The sequence below is a fragment of the Manacus candei genome, unplaced genomic scaffold (assembly GCF_025592945.1).
Source record: "Manacus candei isolate 608988 ecotype Guabito, Panama unplaced genomic scaffold, ASM2559294v1 h1tg000018l, whole genome shotgun sequence".
NCBI lineage: Eukaryota > Metazoa > Chordata > Aves > Passeriformes > Pipridae > Manacus > Manacus candei.
In genome coordinates, this window is record NW_026138066.1 from 11,960,402 (window position 1) to 11,978,874 (window position 18,473).

At 37.6% G+C, this 18,473-nt stretch overlaps 2 protein-coding genes across 8 annotated transcripts in view; one reads left to right on the forward strand and one right to left on the reverse strand.

The window, feature by feature from the left end:
• SYCP3 (synaptonemal complex protein 3) lies at positions 1 to 11,645 on the forward strand. 5 transcript variants are annotated; one of them, XM_051784737.1, is made up of 9 exons: positions 1 to 178; positions 2,194 to 2,337; positions 3,432 to 3,507; positions 4,516 to 4,550; positions 6,696 to 6,813; positions 7,814 to 7,913; positions 8,653 to 8,751; positions 10,463 to 10,567; positions 10,703 to 11,645. In XM_051784737.1, exons 2-9 carry the CDS (start codon positions 2,208 to 2,210, stop codon positions 10,754 to 10,756), a joined length of 717 nt encoding a protein of 238 aa, XP_051640697.1. In that variant the 5' UTR covers positions 1 to 178; positions 2,194 to 2,207; the 3' UTR covers positions 10,757 to 11,645. The 5 variants fall into 5 exon arrangements, with proteins under 5 accessions (XP_051640697.1, XP_051640692.1, XP_051640693.1 ...); XM_051784732.1 differs by lacking the exon at positions 1 to 178 and adding an exon at positions 190 to 425 and having other exon boundaries at positions 2,191 to 2,337; XM_051784733.1 differs by lacking the exon at positions 1 to 178 and adding an exon at positions 190 to 425.
• The window catches only part of CHPT1 (choline phosphotransferase 1), a 21,283-nt gene continuing 13,433 nt past the window's right edge, over positions 10,624 to 18,473 (reverse strand). For 2 of the 3 annotated variants that reach the window (XM_051784722.1, XM_051784723.1), the window contains exons 5-9: positions 17,118 to 17,249; positions 16,572 to 16,730; positions 14,643 to 14,768; positions 14,054 to 14,164; positions 10,624 to 10,782 (exon numbers count right to left, since the gene is read on the reverse strand). In XM_051784722.1, the coding sequence (XP_051640682.1) occupies positions 10,738 to 10,782; positions 14,054 to 14,164; positions 14,643 to 14,768; positions 16,572 to 16,730; positions 17,118 to 17,249 (573 nt within the window). In that variant the 3' untranslated portion in view covers positions 10,624 to 10,737. Of the gene's footprint in view, positions 10,783 to 13,777; positions 14,165 to 14,642; positions 14,769 to 16,571; positions 16,731 to 17,117; positions 17,250 to 18,473 lie in introns of all 3 variants that reach the window. The other variant, XR_007904099.1, reaches the window with a different exon arrangement.

The following is an 18,473-nucleotide window of genomic DNA, read 5'->3' on the forward strand; positions in this document are numbered from 1 at the left end:
CGAGTTTAATGCCGAATGAGCACGACGCGCCCGGCCCGGCCCGGCCCCTGCTCCTGAGGGCGCCGCGTGTGTCCCTGCCGCGCTCCGCCCGCCTTTTCCAGGGGAGGAGGCGCTGAGGCGGCACCGCGTCCCGCCGTGCCCGTCAGCCTTTGTCGCCCGGGACAGCCTCGGGAGGAACGTGAGGGCTGCGGGGGGCGCAGAGGGGCTTGGGGCGAGCGGAGTTCCCTCCGCTGCGGGAGGGTGAGAGGCGCCCTGTCCCTGCCGCCCGCGGGTGCCCTCAGGGTGAGGCGGCTGAGGGCCCCAGTCTCCGCCGCTGCTCTGAGGTGGAGACAGGTGCGTCCCCGCGGGGAAAAGCCCCACGTAGGAAATTCACAGAAGCCCCGTTTTGTTTCATGTCTTTTTTCGGGGCAGGGTGAAAAACAGAGGTGAGTTTCTCAAAAAAAAAAAAAAAAAGAAAATTACACAGCTCGGGATTGAAGATCCTTGAATCGGCTAAAACAGGTACACGGCATTGAACGAGGGCTGCGAGGCGGCGAGATCGTTTTACGCCTGTGGGGGGGACTGGGGGAGTCCTGCTTTGTAAACTGCTTTTCAGGACAAAGCGTCTGTATGTCAGATAAAATACGTGCTTGCAGTAAAATGTTGAAGTGCTTTGGCAGCCCAGAAACAGGCACAGCCGGATGCCGCACCAGGACTCTCCTCCTTATATCATGTTTTCAACAATCACAGTAGTTGAAAAGCAGATCAAGTGTTGAAAATTCTCACTCATTTGAGGATAATTTTAATGCAAGGACTTTTGATTTTTTCCAGTTAATAATTTAAAGAGGTTTTGCTTTTGTTTTCCAAGACACTTGTAAGGTCTAAAAATCTTCATACCACAGAGGGAAGTATCAACCTCAGAAAAAGCTGGGTATTACAAAGCAGTGTTCCTTAGCTTAGTGTGGTCATGTTACATAGAGCCATGTAATGTGTGGTTAAAAAATATTTTCACAACTGTGGACACATAATTTAAAAAAAAAAAAAACAACAAAAAACCAGAAATAGGAAACTGAGGTGTGTGAGAGCTGTTAATGTTCAGGTGACTTCACAGTCATGGAAATTCAGAAGACCTCTATTGGAGTTCCCAGTTTTACTGTGTGAACTTAATTTTCAGATCCATCTGTGCCCTGGCTTGTGGAAAACCTACATATATTTGTAGCTGTGTTGAATTGTATCTAGAATGAGAAGTTTACCCACTACTGAGTCATGTCTTGCTCAGTTTGGAAAACAGGGTACTAGCAGCTGATATCTTTCCATATTCCAAGAAATTCTGTTATTTTTAAAGAATTTTTAACAGGAAATGTCATGTGACACTTAACTTGAAATACCTCATAGCTCTTGCTATCAGAAAAAGATAATGAGAAGAAATATTTCAGCAAGGATTCAGTAGCTTTCTATTTGCTGTTGTATTTGTGTATTATTGCTATTGCCGATAAAATACTAAGGAAAAAATATTTTGTCACTCATGCATCTAGTGACTACAACTATGCTCTTTCTCTTCTAAATAGATTTTTTTCTCCTTGAATATTTATAAAAATATACAGAATATATAAAAATTACTATTACTAAAGTAAATCAATCAATATTTTTAAGAGGGTAGTGTATGTGTAAAATGTTTGCCAACATAGAAATGGCATTAGTTACATTACAGAGTGCAGAGGCATAATAACTATAAAGAAAGATAATTCAGAAGCTGAAAGTTGCCCAGGACTTTTAAAAATGGCATAAGCACTTGTATATTTGTCTCTGTAGTGCAGGATGGCTTGTAGAATCACATTGTTCTTTATGGTTTACCATTTCTATATTTTGTAAAATAGAATACTGGCATAGCTTGTAGGGAATGCAGTACTGGATATGACAAAATGTATAATAAACATGGAAGGTGAGCAGGCAGGCACCTTAAGAAAACGGATAATTTACTTCTTTTTCAGCAGAATCAAGTGTGTTCCTATTAGCCCTGGCATTTTTTTTATTGAGTTCTTAAAACACCCCTGAACACCTCAAAACTAAACCAGTTTGACTGCTTACATATCCTTACAGGTGGAGACTGTTACAGAGGTATCCATGACAGGTCCATGTAAGCATGAAAACATATTTGTCTTCAAATTATTGTGGGGAAAGTTATGTAACAAATACAATATACTGTTTCAGCAGGAAAAGATCTCATTATGGCACCCTCGGGAAGAAAGCATGGAGGAAAAGCTGCTAAACCAGCACCGGAAGAACAGACCCTACCTGCCTATGACTTTGAGGAGGATAGAAAAGAGCTGAGTGGATCAGAGGAAGATATTAGAGAAGGTGCTTATATGCCCTTTTTTTAGCACATTTTTAAAATGTGAACTTTATCACATTCCTGACCGTGAACAGAAAGACTGTGTCAGCCAGTGTCTGAGCAAGCAGGGTTTATAATGCTTAAGACAACCAGCCTCCTACTGTGCGGTTTTGATTGGTAAGAGGAGAGAACCCAACAGAATAGCTCTGTGTAGTGCACTGTTATGTCTTGAAATTACAGGTGGAGTCCTCAATGGAGTAGTATGTTGCTACATGATTATGTTAACTTATTTTAATGCCATATCCTTCTGTCACCTGGCTGCACAGAACACTGTGAGAGCGGGACAGAGCAAAGAGCTCTGCCTGCTTGTATGGAGTACTGAGTCAGATAAGGTAGCTGGAGTCTGGCAGGTTTAAAAGCACTTCAGGAAGAATCTGAACCAAAGAAAAGAAGAAGGAGAGAAAGCTGAGGCAAAAAGAAAATAAATCAGACAAGGGATTCTTGTTTAATTTTGAGGGAGTGTCATAAAAAAGTGGACTTCACTTAAAAATACAGTTCTCATTCATCACATGCTAGTTTTTTGTAAAGTTTGATGCAACTCCACTTCTGAATTTTTATCTTTCAGCAGTTATCTCTGGGCTTGTTTCTTATTCATTTCTCCCCTTCATTTGTTTAGACTAAATTCCTGTTCCATTTATACCCTGCCTTTAACAGAAATCTGGTAGCCAAGGATATTTTTTTTTCAAAATAATATAAATACATATTTGTGATTTTGCTTTTTAAAAGTTAGAGAGCATTTCAGGGCTCATTGTACAGTAAAATTCTAACAGATTGGGCTTTTTCAGTTTTTATGTTATTTTTACCTTTCTGGTGATTGTTATATTGTGAGTTGTGACTAATGGGGTAGTAGTGGACAGGGAAAGTAAAACAGGTTGGGACCAGTGTAGAGGAACTCAAGGCAGTGCCAGCTCAAACTGCATGTGCTATTGACAGGAACTGAGACCCATGAGACACGTTCAGAAAAACGGCATTACAGAAAAGTAACTACACTTTTAATAACTTGAACCACCTGCACAGAATAGAAGGTATTTTTGTAAGTGTTTCTGTAATTTTTCTAAAGGCGACACACCAGTAATGGACAAGCATGGAAAGAAAAGACCTTTGGCGACTACTCATGTGGTTCCAGATGATGTGGGGTAAGGTTAGGTGTCTAAGGTTTTTTTTTTCCAAAATAAGCAAGTAGATACCAATTTCAGTTATTCACTATGCTTGTTTTGCTGTGTTTGTTTTTGGTTTGGTTAGTATTTGAATCAAAATCAAGTGACAGACAATACAGCAGTTGTAGGTAAAAAAAGAAAATGTAACATTTTAAAATTAGTAATTCTGCAGTTTCTTTGTAGATATTTTTGAACACAAATGAAAATTTTATATACTTGTGTGAGTTTTTTAAAATATTTATTTCTTTTAAAAATATTTGTTTTATCCTAAATTGTTGATAATTTCATTAAATTCCATTATTTTTTCCTCTGATTTTAGTTGCTTGAAGATATTACCAGTACTTTGAATGACCCAAATATTGCATGAAAAATAAATTATTTTTACAGATAAATCTTATTAAATTTAATAATTATGGGCAGTGTAAATGTAATAAGAAAGTGTATGTTGAAATAGTTTTGTAGGAGATTACAGCTGTTGAGGTGAATATATTGCTTTTACTGTATTATGCCACTGCCTTGCACACTGGTGTTATCATCTTAAAGGTGCTGTAAAAAGAACCTTGATATTATTTACCTTGGATTTTTCTTACTGTGCCAGTCATGCTATCTGGGATGGTACAGACTTGTTTCATTTGATGTTCCAAATACTATTTGTGTTTTCTTTTTGTCTAGGGCATAATCAGTCTTATTTACTGAATGCCCTCACTCAAGACCCTTTAAATGCCTAATAGTGTCTTTTTACTGGAGAGTAAGAGTAAGTTAATAGATTCCAGTATTTTTTTTTTAAACAAGCAAATCAGTCTTAAAAAGAGACCTCTCACAGGAGGAGAAAAGGAGTGTAATTATTTTATCTTGTAGAGCAGTAGCAGCTCTGTGACTGCTTACAAGTAATAGGCACGTGAATAAAATTAGTTTTAAGCACATAAAACAGGTCTTACTCTAAAGCCAGAAAATGGGCAAATAAAAATTTGAAATGCTGTTTTCTAGGGGTGAAGTACAGAATATGCTGGAAAGGTTTGGAGGTAAGTACATTTACATTCTAATAAATTAAAAAAAAAAAGTTGCAGAATCGGCAGTAATTTCTTACTATAACATAACTTTCAAGACTTACATAAAATGAACAGTCTTTGTAGCATTTTTCAGCATTTCTGAATAAAGCCAGTTTTCAGAAAAAAAAATTATATCTAAGTAGAGCAAAGAGAAAGAAGAAAAGAGAATAACTGCACATAAAGTAAGTATTATGTAGGTAACTACAAAGGAAAAGGGAAAGATGCATGAGTGCTTTTGATAATTCCAATTTTAAGATGAAGTTTAAGAGGTAGTGAATATATTGTAGAGAAAAGGGATGATGATAGTTAGGTATTGTTCTCACTCAATTTTTTGTTACACTGACATGGAGGATACTGGAGATTGCAAGACTTGAGTGAGAAATAAGGGGCAGGTAAATGTGAATATAAGCAGTTAAGTAGAACAAATGGTTCTAATTCTAGACAAGCAACTTTGGAAATAAACTTTAGTTGCAATAAAGAATGAGAGAGTAGTCTGTACTCAGCACCTTCAGAAATTTAGAGAATAGGGAATCAGCTGTTAAGAGAATTTTAGCAGTCATGATGAGCATGAGTTTATAGAAGAGCCAAATAATGAGGGTAAGTAATGCCAGTCACCTAGTGATGATTTCTGCAAGTCACTTAGTAGGATTTAGTACAGTCACAGTCAGATCCTCAGATGGCTTTACTTACAGTTAAATTACCAGCTGAATTCTAGATAGCTGATGGGTTATAGAAAAACCACCTTTCATTTGTAAAGAATGTGTAACACCTATCACAGTGTAAGAAAACATCAAAAAGGAAGGGAAACCATCTTAATGTCAGTATTCCACACTCAATAGCTGATTAATACTTTCATTGTATGTAATAAATAAGCTGTACAGTCATTACTTGCATGTCAATCTTAAGGTGAAAGAGGAGTTAAAAGGATTCCTTAATGCACGAATTAGAGCTTTTGCTGTCACAAAATTACATATTTTGTATTATATAACAGAATACTAACGTAGGTCTGGCAATTTAGATAAGAGGAGGATGGTAAAAAGTTATGATTGCTTGTAATTTAAGACTTAAAAAAGGAAGGAAAGGAAGGACGGATGGAAGGAAAATTAATGGATCAGAGAGAGGATGCTGTCTGCACAAAACAGTAGGTTTGGCATTAGCAGGGGCAGATACCTCAACAAATTAGAGAGGTTTGACAGGTGTTTCCTGAAATCTATAGTGAGATGGAAAAGAAATTACTGTATTAACCTTAAACTATGACTTAGGTCTCCAAATGTAAATTAAAGTGAAACAAACACACTACCTTATATTATTAAAAACTAGTCTCTGAAGTATAAATTTCAGTTTGTTGTTCATTCAATATGTTCACAAAGATAGTAGCCACATACTACCTTTAATTTCTTTCTGAAATCCAAGTAATTTGAATATTACTCTGAAACAGGTGTGGTTTTTCTAGGAAAAATATAGTTAAAGTGTCAGCATATCTAGGTCCTTCAGACCTTGAAGGTCTGGAAACTCTGAGCTAGCACCACAGTAATGCAGCTTAACTCATGAAGATTTTAAGTTACTAAAATATCCTGAGATACTGGAGAAAAGAGGAGGTTTGTGCAAGGTATCTCTGGCTTTGAATGGAGAATTTATAGGCTGTGAGTTGTCCAAATACAATGTGCCTACACAGTGTGCACTGACTGGGTAGTGCTTCCAGTGCTCCAAGAATGTGTGTGTAGTTCCTGCATAGGTGATGCCTTGGAAGTGCATGTTGGACCACAATAATCAGTAGGGAAGCCCCGATCTCAGTGTACAGAATGGAAGCACTGCAGCTGCCCTGAGTTCAAGCCACTGGAGTTTGAGTTCACTGTGTGTGTCAGTTCAAAGCCAGGCTGACACTGGACCCACCACTGGTCTGACAAAATTAAAGCAGCTACAGCTGAGTCACATCACAGTGGGTCCTGTTTGGTCTGGTGTCTGAGAGAGGTGGGACTGGAAGGCAATGCTACACTTGTTGTGGGGCTGGGCAACGCTTCTTCCCCTTAGAACACACCTCATTTGCTTCTCAGTATTTTTAATAAATGGCACAATGTATCCACTGTGCTTAATTTCTAAATATTCTTTGACTTTTAGCTGACATTAACAAGGCTCTCTTAGCTAAGAGAAAAAGATTAGAAATGTATACAAAAGCCTCACTCAAAACCAGTAACCAGAAGATTGAACACGTTTGGAAAATGCAGCAGGAGCAAAGGTAACATTTACCCTTGTTTTTCAAAGCTGTGGAACCAGACTGCCTTTTGTGTCACAGCATGGATAGTTATTCTGTCTTCTTGCAATTAAATGTCAAGTACTGTATCTTCTAGTTCAATATCTGCTCAGGGCCTCTGCTGCCTTCAATTGTGTCCACTTTGCAAAACTGACAGTAATAGTTTAGCATATTCTCTTTTGAACACAGAAACTTAAGAATTGGAATTCTGAGAGCAAGGTATGTTAAAGAGCTGGTTTTATTTTTATGGAAAGTGACCTTTGATGTTATTTTTGTCTTTTAAAACAACGAGGAGAGTTTTTTCCACTTTGGAATTTTCTGTTTCTACTTGAAAACTTGAAAAAATGTTCAGTAAAACTTTAATGCTATTCAGGTTAAGAAAGAAAATAATTTTCACCCTACATAATATTTCTCTCCCCTCCTAAGACACATTTAATTGCTACATCTGATACTACAGGTAGAGCAAACTGAAAAATGAGACAGCTAAAAACTGAAAGTCAGCAATACTTACAACTGTCTTGGTGTTGTTCTACATATATATGTGTATATATATATTTATCTGAAATGTCTATGGACAAAACTTAAATTTACATAGAGAAACTTAGATCATCATAAACTCATGAATAAGCTGATCAACTTTGCGTTAAAAACCCCTTAAGTTAAAACAAAGATCTGTAAATGGGTTAGAACTTGGTCAGAAAACCTGACACTGTTAGGAAGAAAAGTTGTTATATTTCTTTTTAACCTGAGTTTTGTATGAGTACTGTCTCCTTATATGTATATAATCCATATTCACTCAAAGTGTGCGTGTATACATGTGTTCAGTTTTTCAAAACACACATTATTCAATTAGGGTCAGATATCTAAATATCCTGTTTCTTTATCTATGGCAGCTTTTATCCTACTCCATATGTATGTTGAATCTTAGCTTTCCTTGTAATTCTTGATAGTATTTGTCATACTTACAGATAGTGTCTGTTTATAGGCAGAAGCTCAATCATGAGTTCTCCCAGCAGTTCCTGACTTTATTCCAGCAATGGGATGTAGATGTGCAAAAAGCAGAGGAGCAGGAAGAAAAACTAGCGGTGGGTTTCCAGCGTGGCAGGAGTTTCACTGTATTTTTTACAAGAAGGGAGTACCGTTGTTTAGACACTCAAAAAATGTAAAAACACTTCATGTAGTTTAAACAAATATATGATTACGTTTTGCAAAGAGAGTTGCATTTATAAACTTTATTGCAAGTTTATAAATGGCACCAAGTGATGCCCTAGGCCAGCATATGGCTTGAGAAAAGCCAAGACATTTATGGAGAAGAAAGATGTGTGCCATTTCTGTGCATCCAGTCTTTTGGTTCAGGGAACAAAGGAATAATGGAAAGTTTTTTTCATAAAAGTAGTTTGCTTAAAGATATACCTGGATGTAGTAAATGTAAGAGAATTTGATAATTGAAAGGGAATAGGAACCATACCACAGAATGTAATAAAGTGATATTGCTGTATTTGTTCTTCCAACAAAGTTTTGCTTTTCCCCAGGCAGCACATTTAGGCAGTACACTAAGGAGCTGCAGGGGATGGCAAAATCCTCATAGGATTTTACAAGGATAATTCAGGTTGGAAGGTACCTTAGGAGGTGATTCGGGGCTTAATCCAGTCTTCATCTTACTTTTATTACTAAGAGCAAGGGTAACTCTGGGCAGAGATCTACAAGGCACAGATTTTCCAGTGAGGGCAGAATCTCTGATTATGGAAAATGACATTGGTGTGCTGTCCAAGTGCTTTGGTTAACAGCTAATGCAATTATGTTTTCCTTTTGCTTCTACTTCAGAATATGCTTCGTCAGCAACAAAAAGTTTTTCAACAGGCAAGAATCGTTCAAAGTCAGAGACTGAAAACCATTAAGCAACTCTATGAGCAGTTCTTAAAGGTAAATTTTTTCCTTGGAAGGCAGCTGATCCTTATCATATCACTTAAGAAAGCTGTAGTAATTTAGGTTTTTAAATTATTTGGTATTTTTGTAACAAAGTAGCTACATACTACACAGCAAGCAAAAAAATATTTTGAGTATAACTCCACAAAAATTTTACTTTTTAGTTAAAAAAAAAAGGTTTTCCCCATTCATTTTACACCAAGAACAAAACACTTCATTCCCAGAATGTCCTTCCCCCACTATCTTTCTAAGTTATTTGAGAATTAAACTGTGAGAAAAATGAAAATACCCTAAATGATTGATTTTATAATGAATGCAGAGGCACAGCACCATAGAATCACTGAAGGACTGAGGTTGGAAGGGACCTCTGGAGGACATCTGGTCTTGCCAGCAGGCAGTACAGGAGGGCTGTCTAGAGCTGGTTGCTTGGGACTTACCTCCAAATGGCTTTTGAGGATCTCCAAGGATGGGGACTCCACAGCCCCTTGGGGCAACCTGTTCCAGTGCTCAGTTACCCTCACAGGAAAAGCATTTCTTGATGCTGAGAGGGAACTTCCTTTGTTTTCAGTTTGTCTGTCCTTCCTGGTCCTGTCACTGGGCACCTCAAGAGCCTGGAACCAGACCCAGCACTCCAGGTGTGGCCTCACCAGCGCTGAGCAGAGTGGAAAGATCACCTCCCTCGACCTGCTGGCAACACTTTTCCTAATGCAGCCTAGGAAACTGTTGGTTGCCTTGCTGCAAGGGCACATTGCTGGCTTATGTTCCATTTGGTGTCCCCAGGACCTTTTCTGCCAAGCTGTTTTCCAGCTGTATGGCCCCCAGTATATGGGGTGGATTCAAGTCTCTCAGTTTCTGATAAATTTTAATTTATTCTGTTCAAGTCATTTTCTAACTGGTTCCATTTTGAAATTTCAGTTAGTTACAATAAGCTTAGGGTTTGGTTTGGTTTGGGGTTTTTTTTTCAAGTCTGGTAGTTTAGGAAAATAAATCTGAAATAGAGCAACTTGTCATGGTTTGAGATAGCCCCAAAATCATCAAACCATGACACAACTCTTAGTTTAAGACAGTCAAAATTTATAGAGGATATTACAGAAGCATTAATAACTATTCCGAAATGTCAAAAATGTCTTCGTCAAAGAGGAAAAGCTGAACAGAAGGTCAAGTATTACTTTGATTTTTCTCCTCGAAGATCAAAAGATAGAAGTCAAGCCTCAAATATGCTTAAGTAAATGTAAGTTAAAGAACATGCAACTAGACACAGAGGTAGGCATAATTGTAGGTACAAAAGGAAAGATAACCAGTGAGTTTTATTTGGGGAGAAGTGTGCAAAGACATGTAATGGGTTTTATAATCCTTACTTCAAGTCCCTCAAGGTTGCCATAATATCGAACCCCTAGCATTCCTGACAGATGTCTGTTCAAGTTCTTCTTGTGGAACTCTTAATTAAAATGCAGAATAACTACCTAAGACCTCACAGAAACTGACTGGAGGGTACCATTTCCTTCACAGGGTCCACATTGTTAAAATAGGAATGTAGGCTGGAGTATGAAGTCCTGTATGATTCCTCTGTCAAGTCTGTGACAAAACTAATCAATTACCAGTGATCACTGTAAAAATTAAATTGTAGTAAGAAAATGAATGATTGGTTTGTTTTAAATTAACTCTTTGACACTGAGGAGTTCTGAATTAAGATTATCCTTAACTTCAGAGCATGGACGAGCTGGAGAAGAGCAATGAAAATCTTCTGGCAGGTGCCCAAAATGAACTCCGCAAAGAAATGGCTATGTTGCAGAAGAAGATTATGATGGACACCGTAAGTATCAGATCTCTGAAGTTAATTAAATGCAAAAATAGAACATTCTATTAAAAGTCATTTGACATTCATTTAATTCAACAGACTCGTATTGATATGGCATTTGTTCAGTATTATCTCCTTTTCTCGTCACAGCAACAGCAGGAGATGGCAACTGTTCGCAAGTCTCTTCAGTCCATGTTATTCTGATGGCTCAATGGAGAAACAAGTTGTACCTAAGTAACATGACACAAGTACAGGCATTAGCCACAGAGAAGGATGCTAAGCTATAGATGTTTTAAGGTTCCTATTAAAGGCTTTCACAGATTGTTCTAATCTTGTGTCTGATAATGTTGTAAGCACGTATATTATTAAATTGTATTAATGGGGGGGCAGTATGGACCCCAAACTGTCTGTCCAATTAATTTTTAACTACTTAAGTTAATATTAACTTTCAATAGCACTGGACTGTTAAAATTGTTTCACTTTTTCTAATGCCAAATTGTTACAGTGGGCAGAAGTAATAAAAAACTGCAATAGCCAGATTTTACATATTAACTTTAGGCCTTTAGGTAAATTGTGCAAATAGAAGCATTTTTCACAAGATGCAGATTTCTGTAGTTTCAGCATTTAGTCAGCTAACATAGCAGTTATAAGTTCACAGGATATTACATAGCTCATGTAAGGTTGTTTAATGATGTGTATTACAGTAAATTAAAGTAAATTTTGTTAACTCTTTTGTTATGCTAGGTATTTAAATATCCTTGTATTAGTACGAGATTTATGAACTCCTATAATTTGTCCAGAAAACATTGGGGTTTTTTTAGTTGAATGATGAGCTTTATGTATCAGCTCCAGTCAGCATAATTGAACATTATACATTTTGGGGTATCTACTTCTTGTAGAGCCACTGCAAGAAGATGGGGTAGATTTACCTTATTTACTTAGTACAAGCTATTACAAGCCTTTGAGATGGAATATTACTTTTTGCAATCCCAAATGACTAGCAATTTCGGGAGGCCTGAATTTTAAGGGTAAAGCATTTATCTTTCATGTATCATTATCATTCATTGCAGTAAATAAGTATAAATTAAACAACTGGCTTAGTGTGCATGCAGTTTGTTTCTACAGAAAACCGCTACACCTGAATATCCACTTTCACAAATCAGGTAGTTGCTCACACATTTAACACTTTGATTTCATACCACAGTAGATAAAACAAAAACCATCCACACACCCACACACACAAATGGGATGTTTTTCATAACAATATATTTCAAAACCATATCATTCTCCTCAGCTTACTAGCATTTTTAGTTCAGAATCCAGTCATTTGATGGTTCTTCAGTTCTGGAAGTTGGATTAGAGAAAAGTAACCTACAGAAACTTCAGCTATCAGGTTGCAGCTGAAGTTGAATAAGAAACCAGTATTGAACTCCTTGTTCTGCCTCTACTAGGATTCAAGGAAGGAGCAATTATGGAAGTTACACTGTTACAATGAGGCAAAGGCAATATAGGCCTCTCTTGGGTACCAGTAACTAGGCGGATTTGTAACTGTGCTGCTGGGTCTCAGCCCTCTAAGGACAATTAAATGCTATGAAATAGTTAACAGATTTTGCTTCCTATCTTCAATAGGTGGTTATTTGTTAGTATTTCCTCCTGTTTCTGGTTTTATTTGTTAGTATTGACTCACGTTTCTGGTTTTCTAAGTGATTCCTGCATTGGTTTCCTATCATCCACATGCCTCAATCATATCCTTAGAATTACTTACGCCTACTATGACATGACATAGTTTTGACCATTGTGGGGAACCAAATCATCTCACTCTAAAGAAGGTGCCTGTGTCTTTTCATCAGGTGGTTGTTTACAGTATTCTTTTCTATTCGTCCATGGCCTGGGTGTAGATGCTGTGTCTTTCCCAGTCTCAAATAGGAGTAGTAGGATTCATTCAGAATTGATGTGAGTCACTTAAGAGTTCTAGTCCTTTGGCAGTAACTGTTACAGTTATCCCTCAAGAGTATCAGTAAATTCTTGTTAGTGTGGTAGATGCTATTTTATTCCCTCCAGATTAGCAGACAGTACACCACTAATAAAGTTCCCTGAATACCTCAGGAAGTTGTTCTGAATTAGTGTGCAGCCTGGAAGCTGCAGTGGCAGAATTTTTTAAAAAAATCACAGCATTCTTTATTGAACAGTTCAGGAAGGACTTCATGAACTCAGAGCTCAGGTACATATCAACAACTGAAAGTAGTAATGGACACTTACATTCAACAGCTTTTTACATAAATCGTATTCAAACAGTACCTCTTTAAAGGAGCTTAAGTTTATAGGGTTTGAGTGCAAGTCCTGATTTGTTCACACAGATGGTAAGCTACTTTTCTCCAAAGACAACAGCCCTGTAGTTAGGCACATTATGTTAGCCAGTGGGTCTGGTCTTAAAGAGACAGGCTTGGGGTCTGTGGGTCAGTGGGTCTGACTTCCTGGTTTGGAGTTTTACACTATGGTTTAGTTTTGTGCTGTTTTGTTTGGATAAAGTACAGCAGTAGCTACAAGAAAATTAGATCAATTATAAGGAAGATGAACACAGCAATAGCAAAAATACCACACAGGGAAATACACATGGGTGGGTTGCATTGCTAGAGCTGCAGTCATTTAAGTCAATGACCTTTGTCATTTGCTTGCACAGTTTCACAGATACACATTAGGGTAGCTAACGTCAGGATCCTTGAATTGCACAGCTCCCTCTAGTCCAGATAACGATGAAGTGTAATGAGACAAACCTTGTTATGACTACAAAACCAGAAACTGGCCTTGAAAGAAAGTACAAGCTACAGTTTTATCTGGTAGCAGTAATTTATGTGCTTGGATACTAGAGAATGCATGAATCCTAAAGGCACTCGTAACAGTACTCTGAAGTAGAATAAAATTTTCCTGAACTCTGCCTCCTTCATCTACTGATCCAACGGCTTGTTCCTTAGAAATACCAGAAGAGAGATTGACTGGTTTTACCTCATGGCTGCCTCATTTTACAAGTCTTAATACTGTAGTACTGTGTTTAATTGGTACATCTGACTACCACTTCAGAGCACTTCCAAGAAAACTTTAGAAACTAATGCTACAATATTAGTCACTTGGTCTAGGGAAATGTGAAATTCCTCTTTAAATTCTGGTTGGTAGCACCTTGGTTTGCAGCCTACATTCACCAAAAGAGAAGTACAAAATTGAAGTTACCTAACAGGAAAGGGCAACATTTTCAAATGTGGTATTGATGGTCTGAAATACATCCTGGTTCAAAAGTACTGATCACAATAGCATCTGCAGAACTTTGTTATCTACTAATTCTAACATCTGGTAATGTCTGGGAAACGGTGAACTCTCTCATAAAACTGTTTTCTTCAAAAGCTTAATCTGTCTTCCCAAAAACAGAGGGGCTGCTTCATTCAACATTCCCCTAAATGCTTCTTCTCTTGTCCTTGACCTATTTAATCAGTCATTATGGTTTTGAACCTGTTCAGGAGCTTGATGAGATGAAATTCTGAAGACATGTATATGAAGATGAGCAGCAATCTGTAGGCACACACCAGTGGCATATCTCAGCATATCAAACAAGGATATGAACTTCAAAAAAGCAAAACAGAACAGGTTAAAACAAAGTCCAACCTTTTTTTCAATTGTCCCTACTATAAATATGTTATACTTTAACCAGGATCTATCTAGGTGACGAGTGTAACAATCATTTTAACATATAGCTACACAGTGGTCTAGTTTAGAAAAAAACAAAACCACCCCAAAACCCCAACACCCAAACAGCACTAAACACAAAGTCCAATAAACAAAGGTTAGTCTGCAGTTCACAGAACAATTTAAACCCACATGGGCTAAAGCATAATTACATGAGAGATTTGTAAATTTACTTTCACATCTCTCTTCCAAGGAAAGAAAGCCAGTCAGCTCCCAAAATACATGGTACCCTGGCACTCCCTCCACAGCGACAGCTGAAATGGGAGCAGGTCAGAAATGGCAGAGCAGAATTACAGGGACAATTCTCAATCCATTTCTTTAACTATGGTCCAAATTAAAAGTATAAAACACTTACCAATGCTATCCATAGAACAATATATTCATCAATGAAACTGTTGAAGTACTGGTCCAGAAACAGAAGTCCTGGCCCAATAAACGCAGAGTCCTGAAGAGAGATTTCACTTTTTGTCATGTGAGCCACCTATGTAAAAAACAAAAGCAAACGTGCATGACCTCCTTGCACAGCCCTGTTCTCTTGTAAGTAACATCTGTACCAGTGTAGGGGTTTCCCACTCTAATTTCTCAGTGTTGTATTCAAAGGGTAAGACTATGCAAGTGTATTACTGAAAACAAATCCTATCCACTTGAAACGTTGTTTTCAAGTTTAACTTGAAAATTTTGGCTTTTCCTAGCCAAAAGCTAACTAAGAAGCAGCCTTTTGCTTAGGTAACAAGACTTGTTCTCACTGTTTAGTTAAGATAATGATGTATGCTCAGAGACACTTTACAGACTGACCAGGAGAACATTACTGGGGGCAAAGGGAAGAAATCTGTTCTCCCCATATTTAGCACTCTTAGAGACAACTTGAGCTCACCTTTAACTAAGAGTTCTTTGTAAAAACTTGGTGACCTAATAGAAGAGATATGAAGAGTTCGTACTAGGAAGCTTAAAAACAGCAAAAGGAAAGGAGTTTAAGTGCCAAGTCTGCCATAAGAAATCATCCTGTCATTCCTTAGTTCCTTGCCTGTGGACACTCGGCAAGTACGAATAAAGTATCGAGAAGCTCTAGTGAACAAAGTGGTCTCTTAACATAAGAATATATCATGTTCAACTCCATGTTGAACAGCAAAATTCACAGAAAAGCCTGTGAGTGTTCCAGTCTAAGGACAAACCAAAAACACAAGCAGGGCAGAAGCCGACAAAGGCTTCCACACTAAGGCAGGCAAGGATGCATCTCTCCTGCTAGCGGGATCTGCTGAAGGGAGCAATTCCTGGCTGACATCTGGAGTGGTGTGCAAGAGCAGCCCTGCAGGGTTAGCACCCATGGAGTAGCTCTGGCACATCCACAAAAACTGCACTGATCTCAGCTGGGCCTCGCACCAGGTGACACCTTCAGTTTTTACTGCAGTTTGCTCACTCCAGATAAACCCACAAAATCCTCTCCCCACTACTGTTCCACATTTGCTCCTGGAGCAGATTGTCCTTAAAGCTACACATCAGGCATCGAGGGAAATATGGTTTGCTCAGCAATGCCCATGAATGAGGGCACATACACACAGGGGTGACTGCTGGTTACAAGGACCCAGGGCTCCTCCGAATGAGCAAGGAACGAACAAGGCAGTTCATCTGCTTGACAGAACTGCCTCAAGTTCAGTCTTAAGGCTCAGTATTCCTATCAGCATTCTCTCTCTTGAAGAGGTAGTAGCTCACTAGGTGAACACCTGTTTAGCAAAAAAAGTCTGTCAAATACCTGTTTTCTAGTGCTGGAAAAATGTGATGCTGGGAGATAAAAATGAGCTGGCTGGATTATTGTTATTAGAAAATATGTAGTAAGGCAGATTTTTTTTTAATTTTTTTTTTTAATCTATTGATGAGGTTCTTACGTATTAATAAAGGAAAAGACAGGAAATTTTCTATCACAATTTTAATGATTAAAGTAAATTCCTCTTTTAGATAACTAAATCAGAAGTCACAGCACTGTTAGTAAGGTTTGAGGGACCAGAATTAGGATGTTAAAGATAGACAGTATATTTCTAGGAGTAAATTAAACAAAACTGAAAGTTCTAATCAGTACATTCAACAGGACGTATGCATTTGCAGCAGTATCATATAGAATCTGTCTGTAGGACCCTGAGTATAGTTCAGTGTCTTGGTCATAATGAAACTGGTAATACCCTGGCAGAGCAGAATGGGAAAATTTGCATGAAGCCTTCTGACCTAGCAAGTGTTAAGCCAAGAACTAATTTAGTTTTAGGAGGTTAAGGACTGAAAGAAAAATTCTTACCACCAACTTCTGTGAGATTTTGGCATTCACAAACCCAAATGTTAAGACATACAGGCAAGCGTGTTTTTCAAACAGCTGAGTTGTAGACTTTTTATAAATCATAACGGCCAGTGTGATAAGTAGTCCAATGTGCAGGCCTGGCGAAAGAACACTTGTTCCCTGAAATGTAAATGGACAGAAAATTTGTCTTAGACTTCAGTCACACAGTAAGGTCCAGATTTTATACATATTGCAAATCCCATTAAACAAAACCAGAGTTGCCAAAACCCGCAGAAGTCCATTAGCATTAGGCCCCTGCTATTGGTATCCTTTGCAGTGACCACTAATCAATTTTGTAAGAAAACTCATTGCTGGCTCCCACGACAGAAGAAATATAGTAACAGGCAGAGAGAAGTTAGATAATACAGTCTTTACTTTAGCCATTCAACACTCATGTGCCTTTCTGCTTAAATGCTTAAACAAATAAAACCCTTATGATCATCCGAAATGCAATAAATTACAGGCATAAATTATTCAAACCTCATTCAGATTTTTAGAGCAACTTACTGCTATTGTAGATCCATTCTTTCCAACCCCTCCACCAAAGATGACACGGAAGTAATTGAAAAAAGAAAGTGCTGTTCCACACAGGATGCCAATAACTGCAAAGAACTTCAGTTCTAAGCCCACCAAAGGGACCTTAGCAGAACACAAAAAAAACAAAACCAAAAAAACCACAACAAGACAAGAGAAAGATATCAGAGGTTAAGCACAACACCTTTTTTAAAAAGGGATTATAGAAGCCACTCACACCTACTAAACAAACACATTATTTCAACTCTCACTTTCCCAGGAAAAAGCTCAGGACAAGTGTTTGGAATTTGTTTCCTTACTAAGGAAACAAGAAATATCTTTTGTAATGTTTAAACTCAACTTTTGAGTACTTAAGTTCTGTTCTTGAGATTCAGCTAGATCTTACTCTGTTCCTCCTTACTACGTTCTTCAAACATTTTTACTACATAAGCAAAAACTTGACACAGAGTACTGCACCACCATGGTATGGGAGGGGGGAGGAGGGGAGTTCCTTCTATTTCTCTGGATAACACAACACTGAACCACAGGAAACACAAACACCATCTGCCTGCTGTGTGTTTTGGTAGGTTATTTGTATGCTGTATCTTTGCATATCATGAGACTATGCTGAATAGTCTCCAGATACAAATTTTAATTAAACAGTTACCTTTTGGAATCAATTGCAGTTTCAAGGAACCCTCCAAAGGCAGCAGAGGATTAAAAAAAAAGTAGTAATAAATTGAAACCATTGACTATATTTTTGAATATAGAGTGTTTTGAGATACAGCATAACTACAACAGATTTTAAAAGTGAAGGAAAAAGAAATCAATCATAATTAAAGTCTAATGCACCTACTTTATTTTCCAACATTAAAATAAGTTTTTTGAAAACAAACAAAAAATATCTTGCAGTATAGGGAAAGGAAAAACTTTAGCTAAGCATTTCTTAATTGCTGAGTAAACTTATGAATTTATTTTAATTTCTTGGTGGTTTATATTTAGGTTAATTTGTATTGGTTATCAATAGTATGGAATGGTTTCAGCTCTTCCTTGTGCTACAGCCAAGCAGAACTATAAATTTCTGAGTAAAGACCCTAGAAAGGATGAAAATCTTAAGTTTCATATACTTCTGATACTGTCCACTGAAGTGCATCTCTAAAGATCAGAACAAAAGTCAGAGAGAGAAAGGAATTCTATAAATAGAGATATTACATTTATGTGGCTGTAACTGTTAAAAGTTAGTGTATCTGAATCAGCACAAATATGGACTAACCAAAACCCCCATGACTTCATCCCATGGTTTCATTAGATTAAAACATTTCATCCTTAAATTTTAAAATAGATCATTTA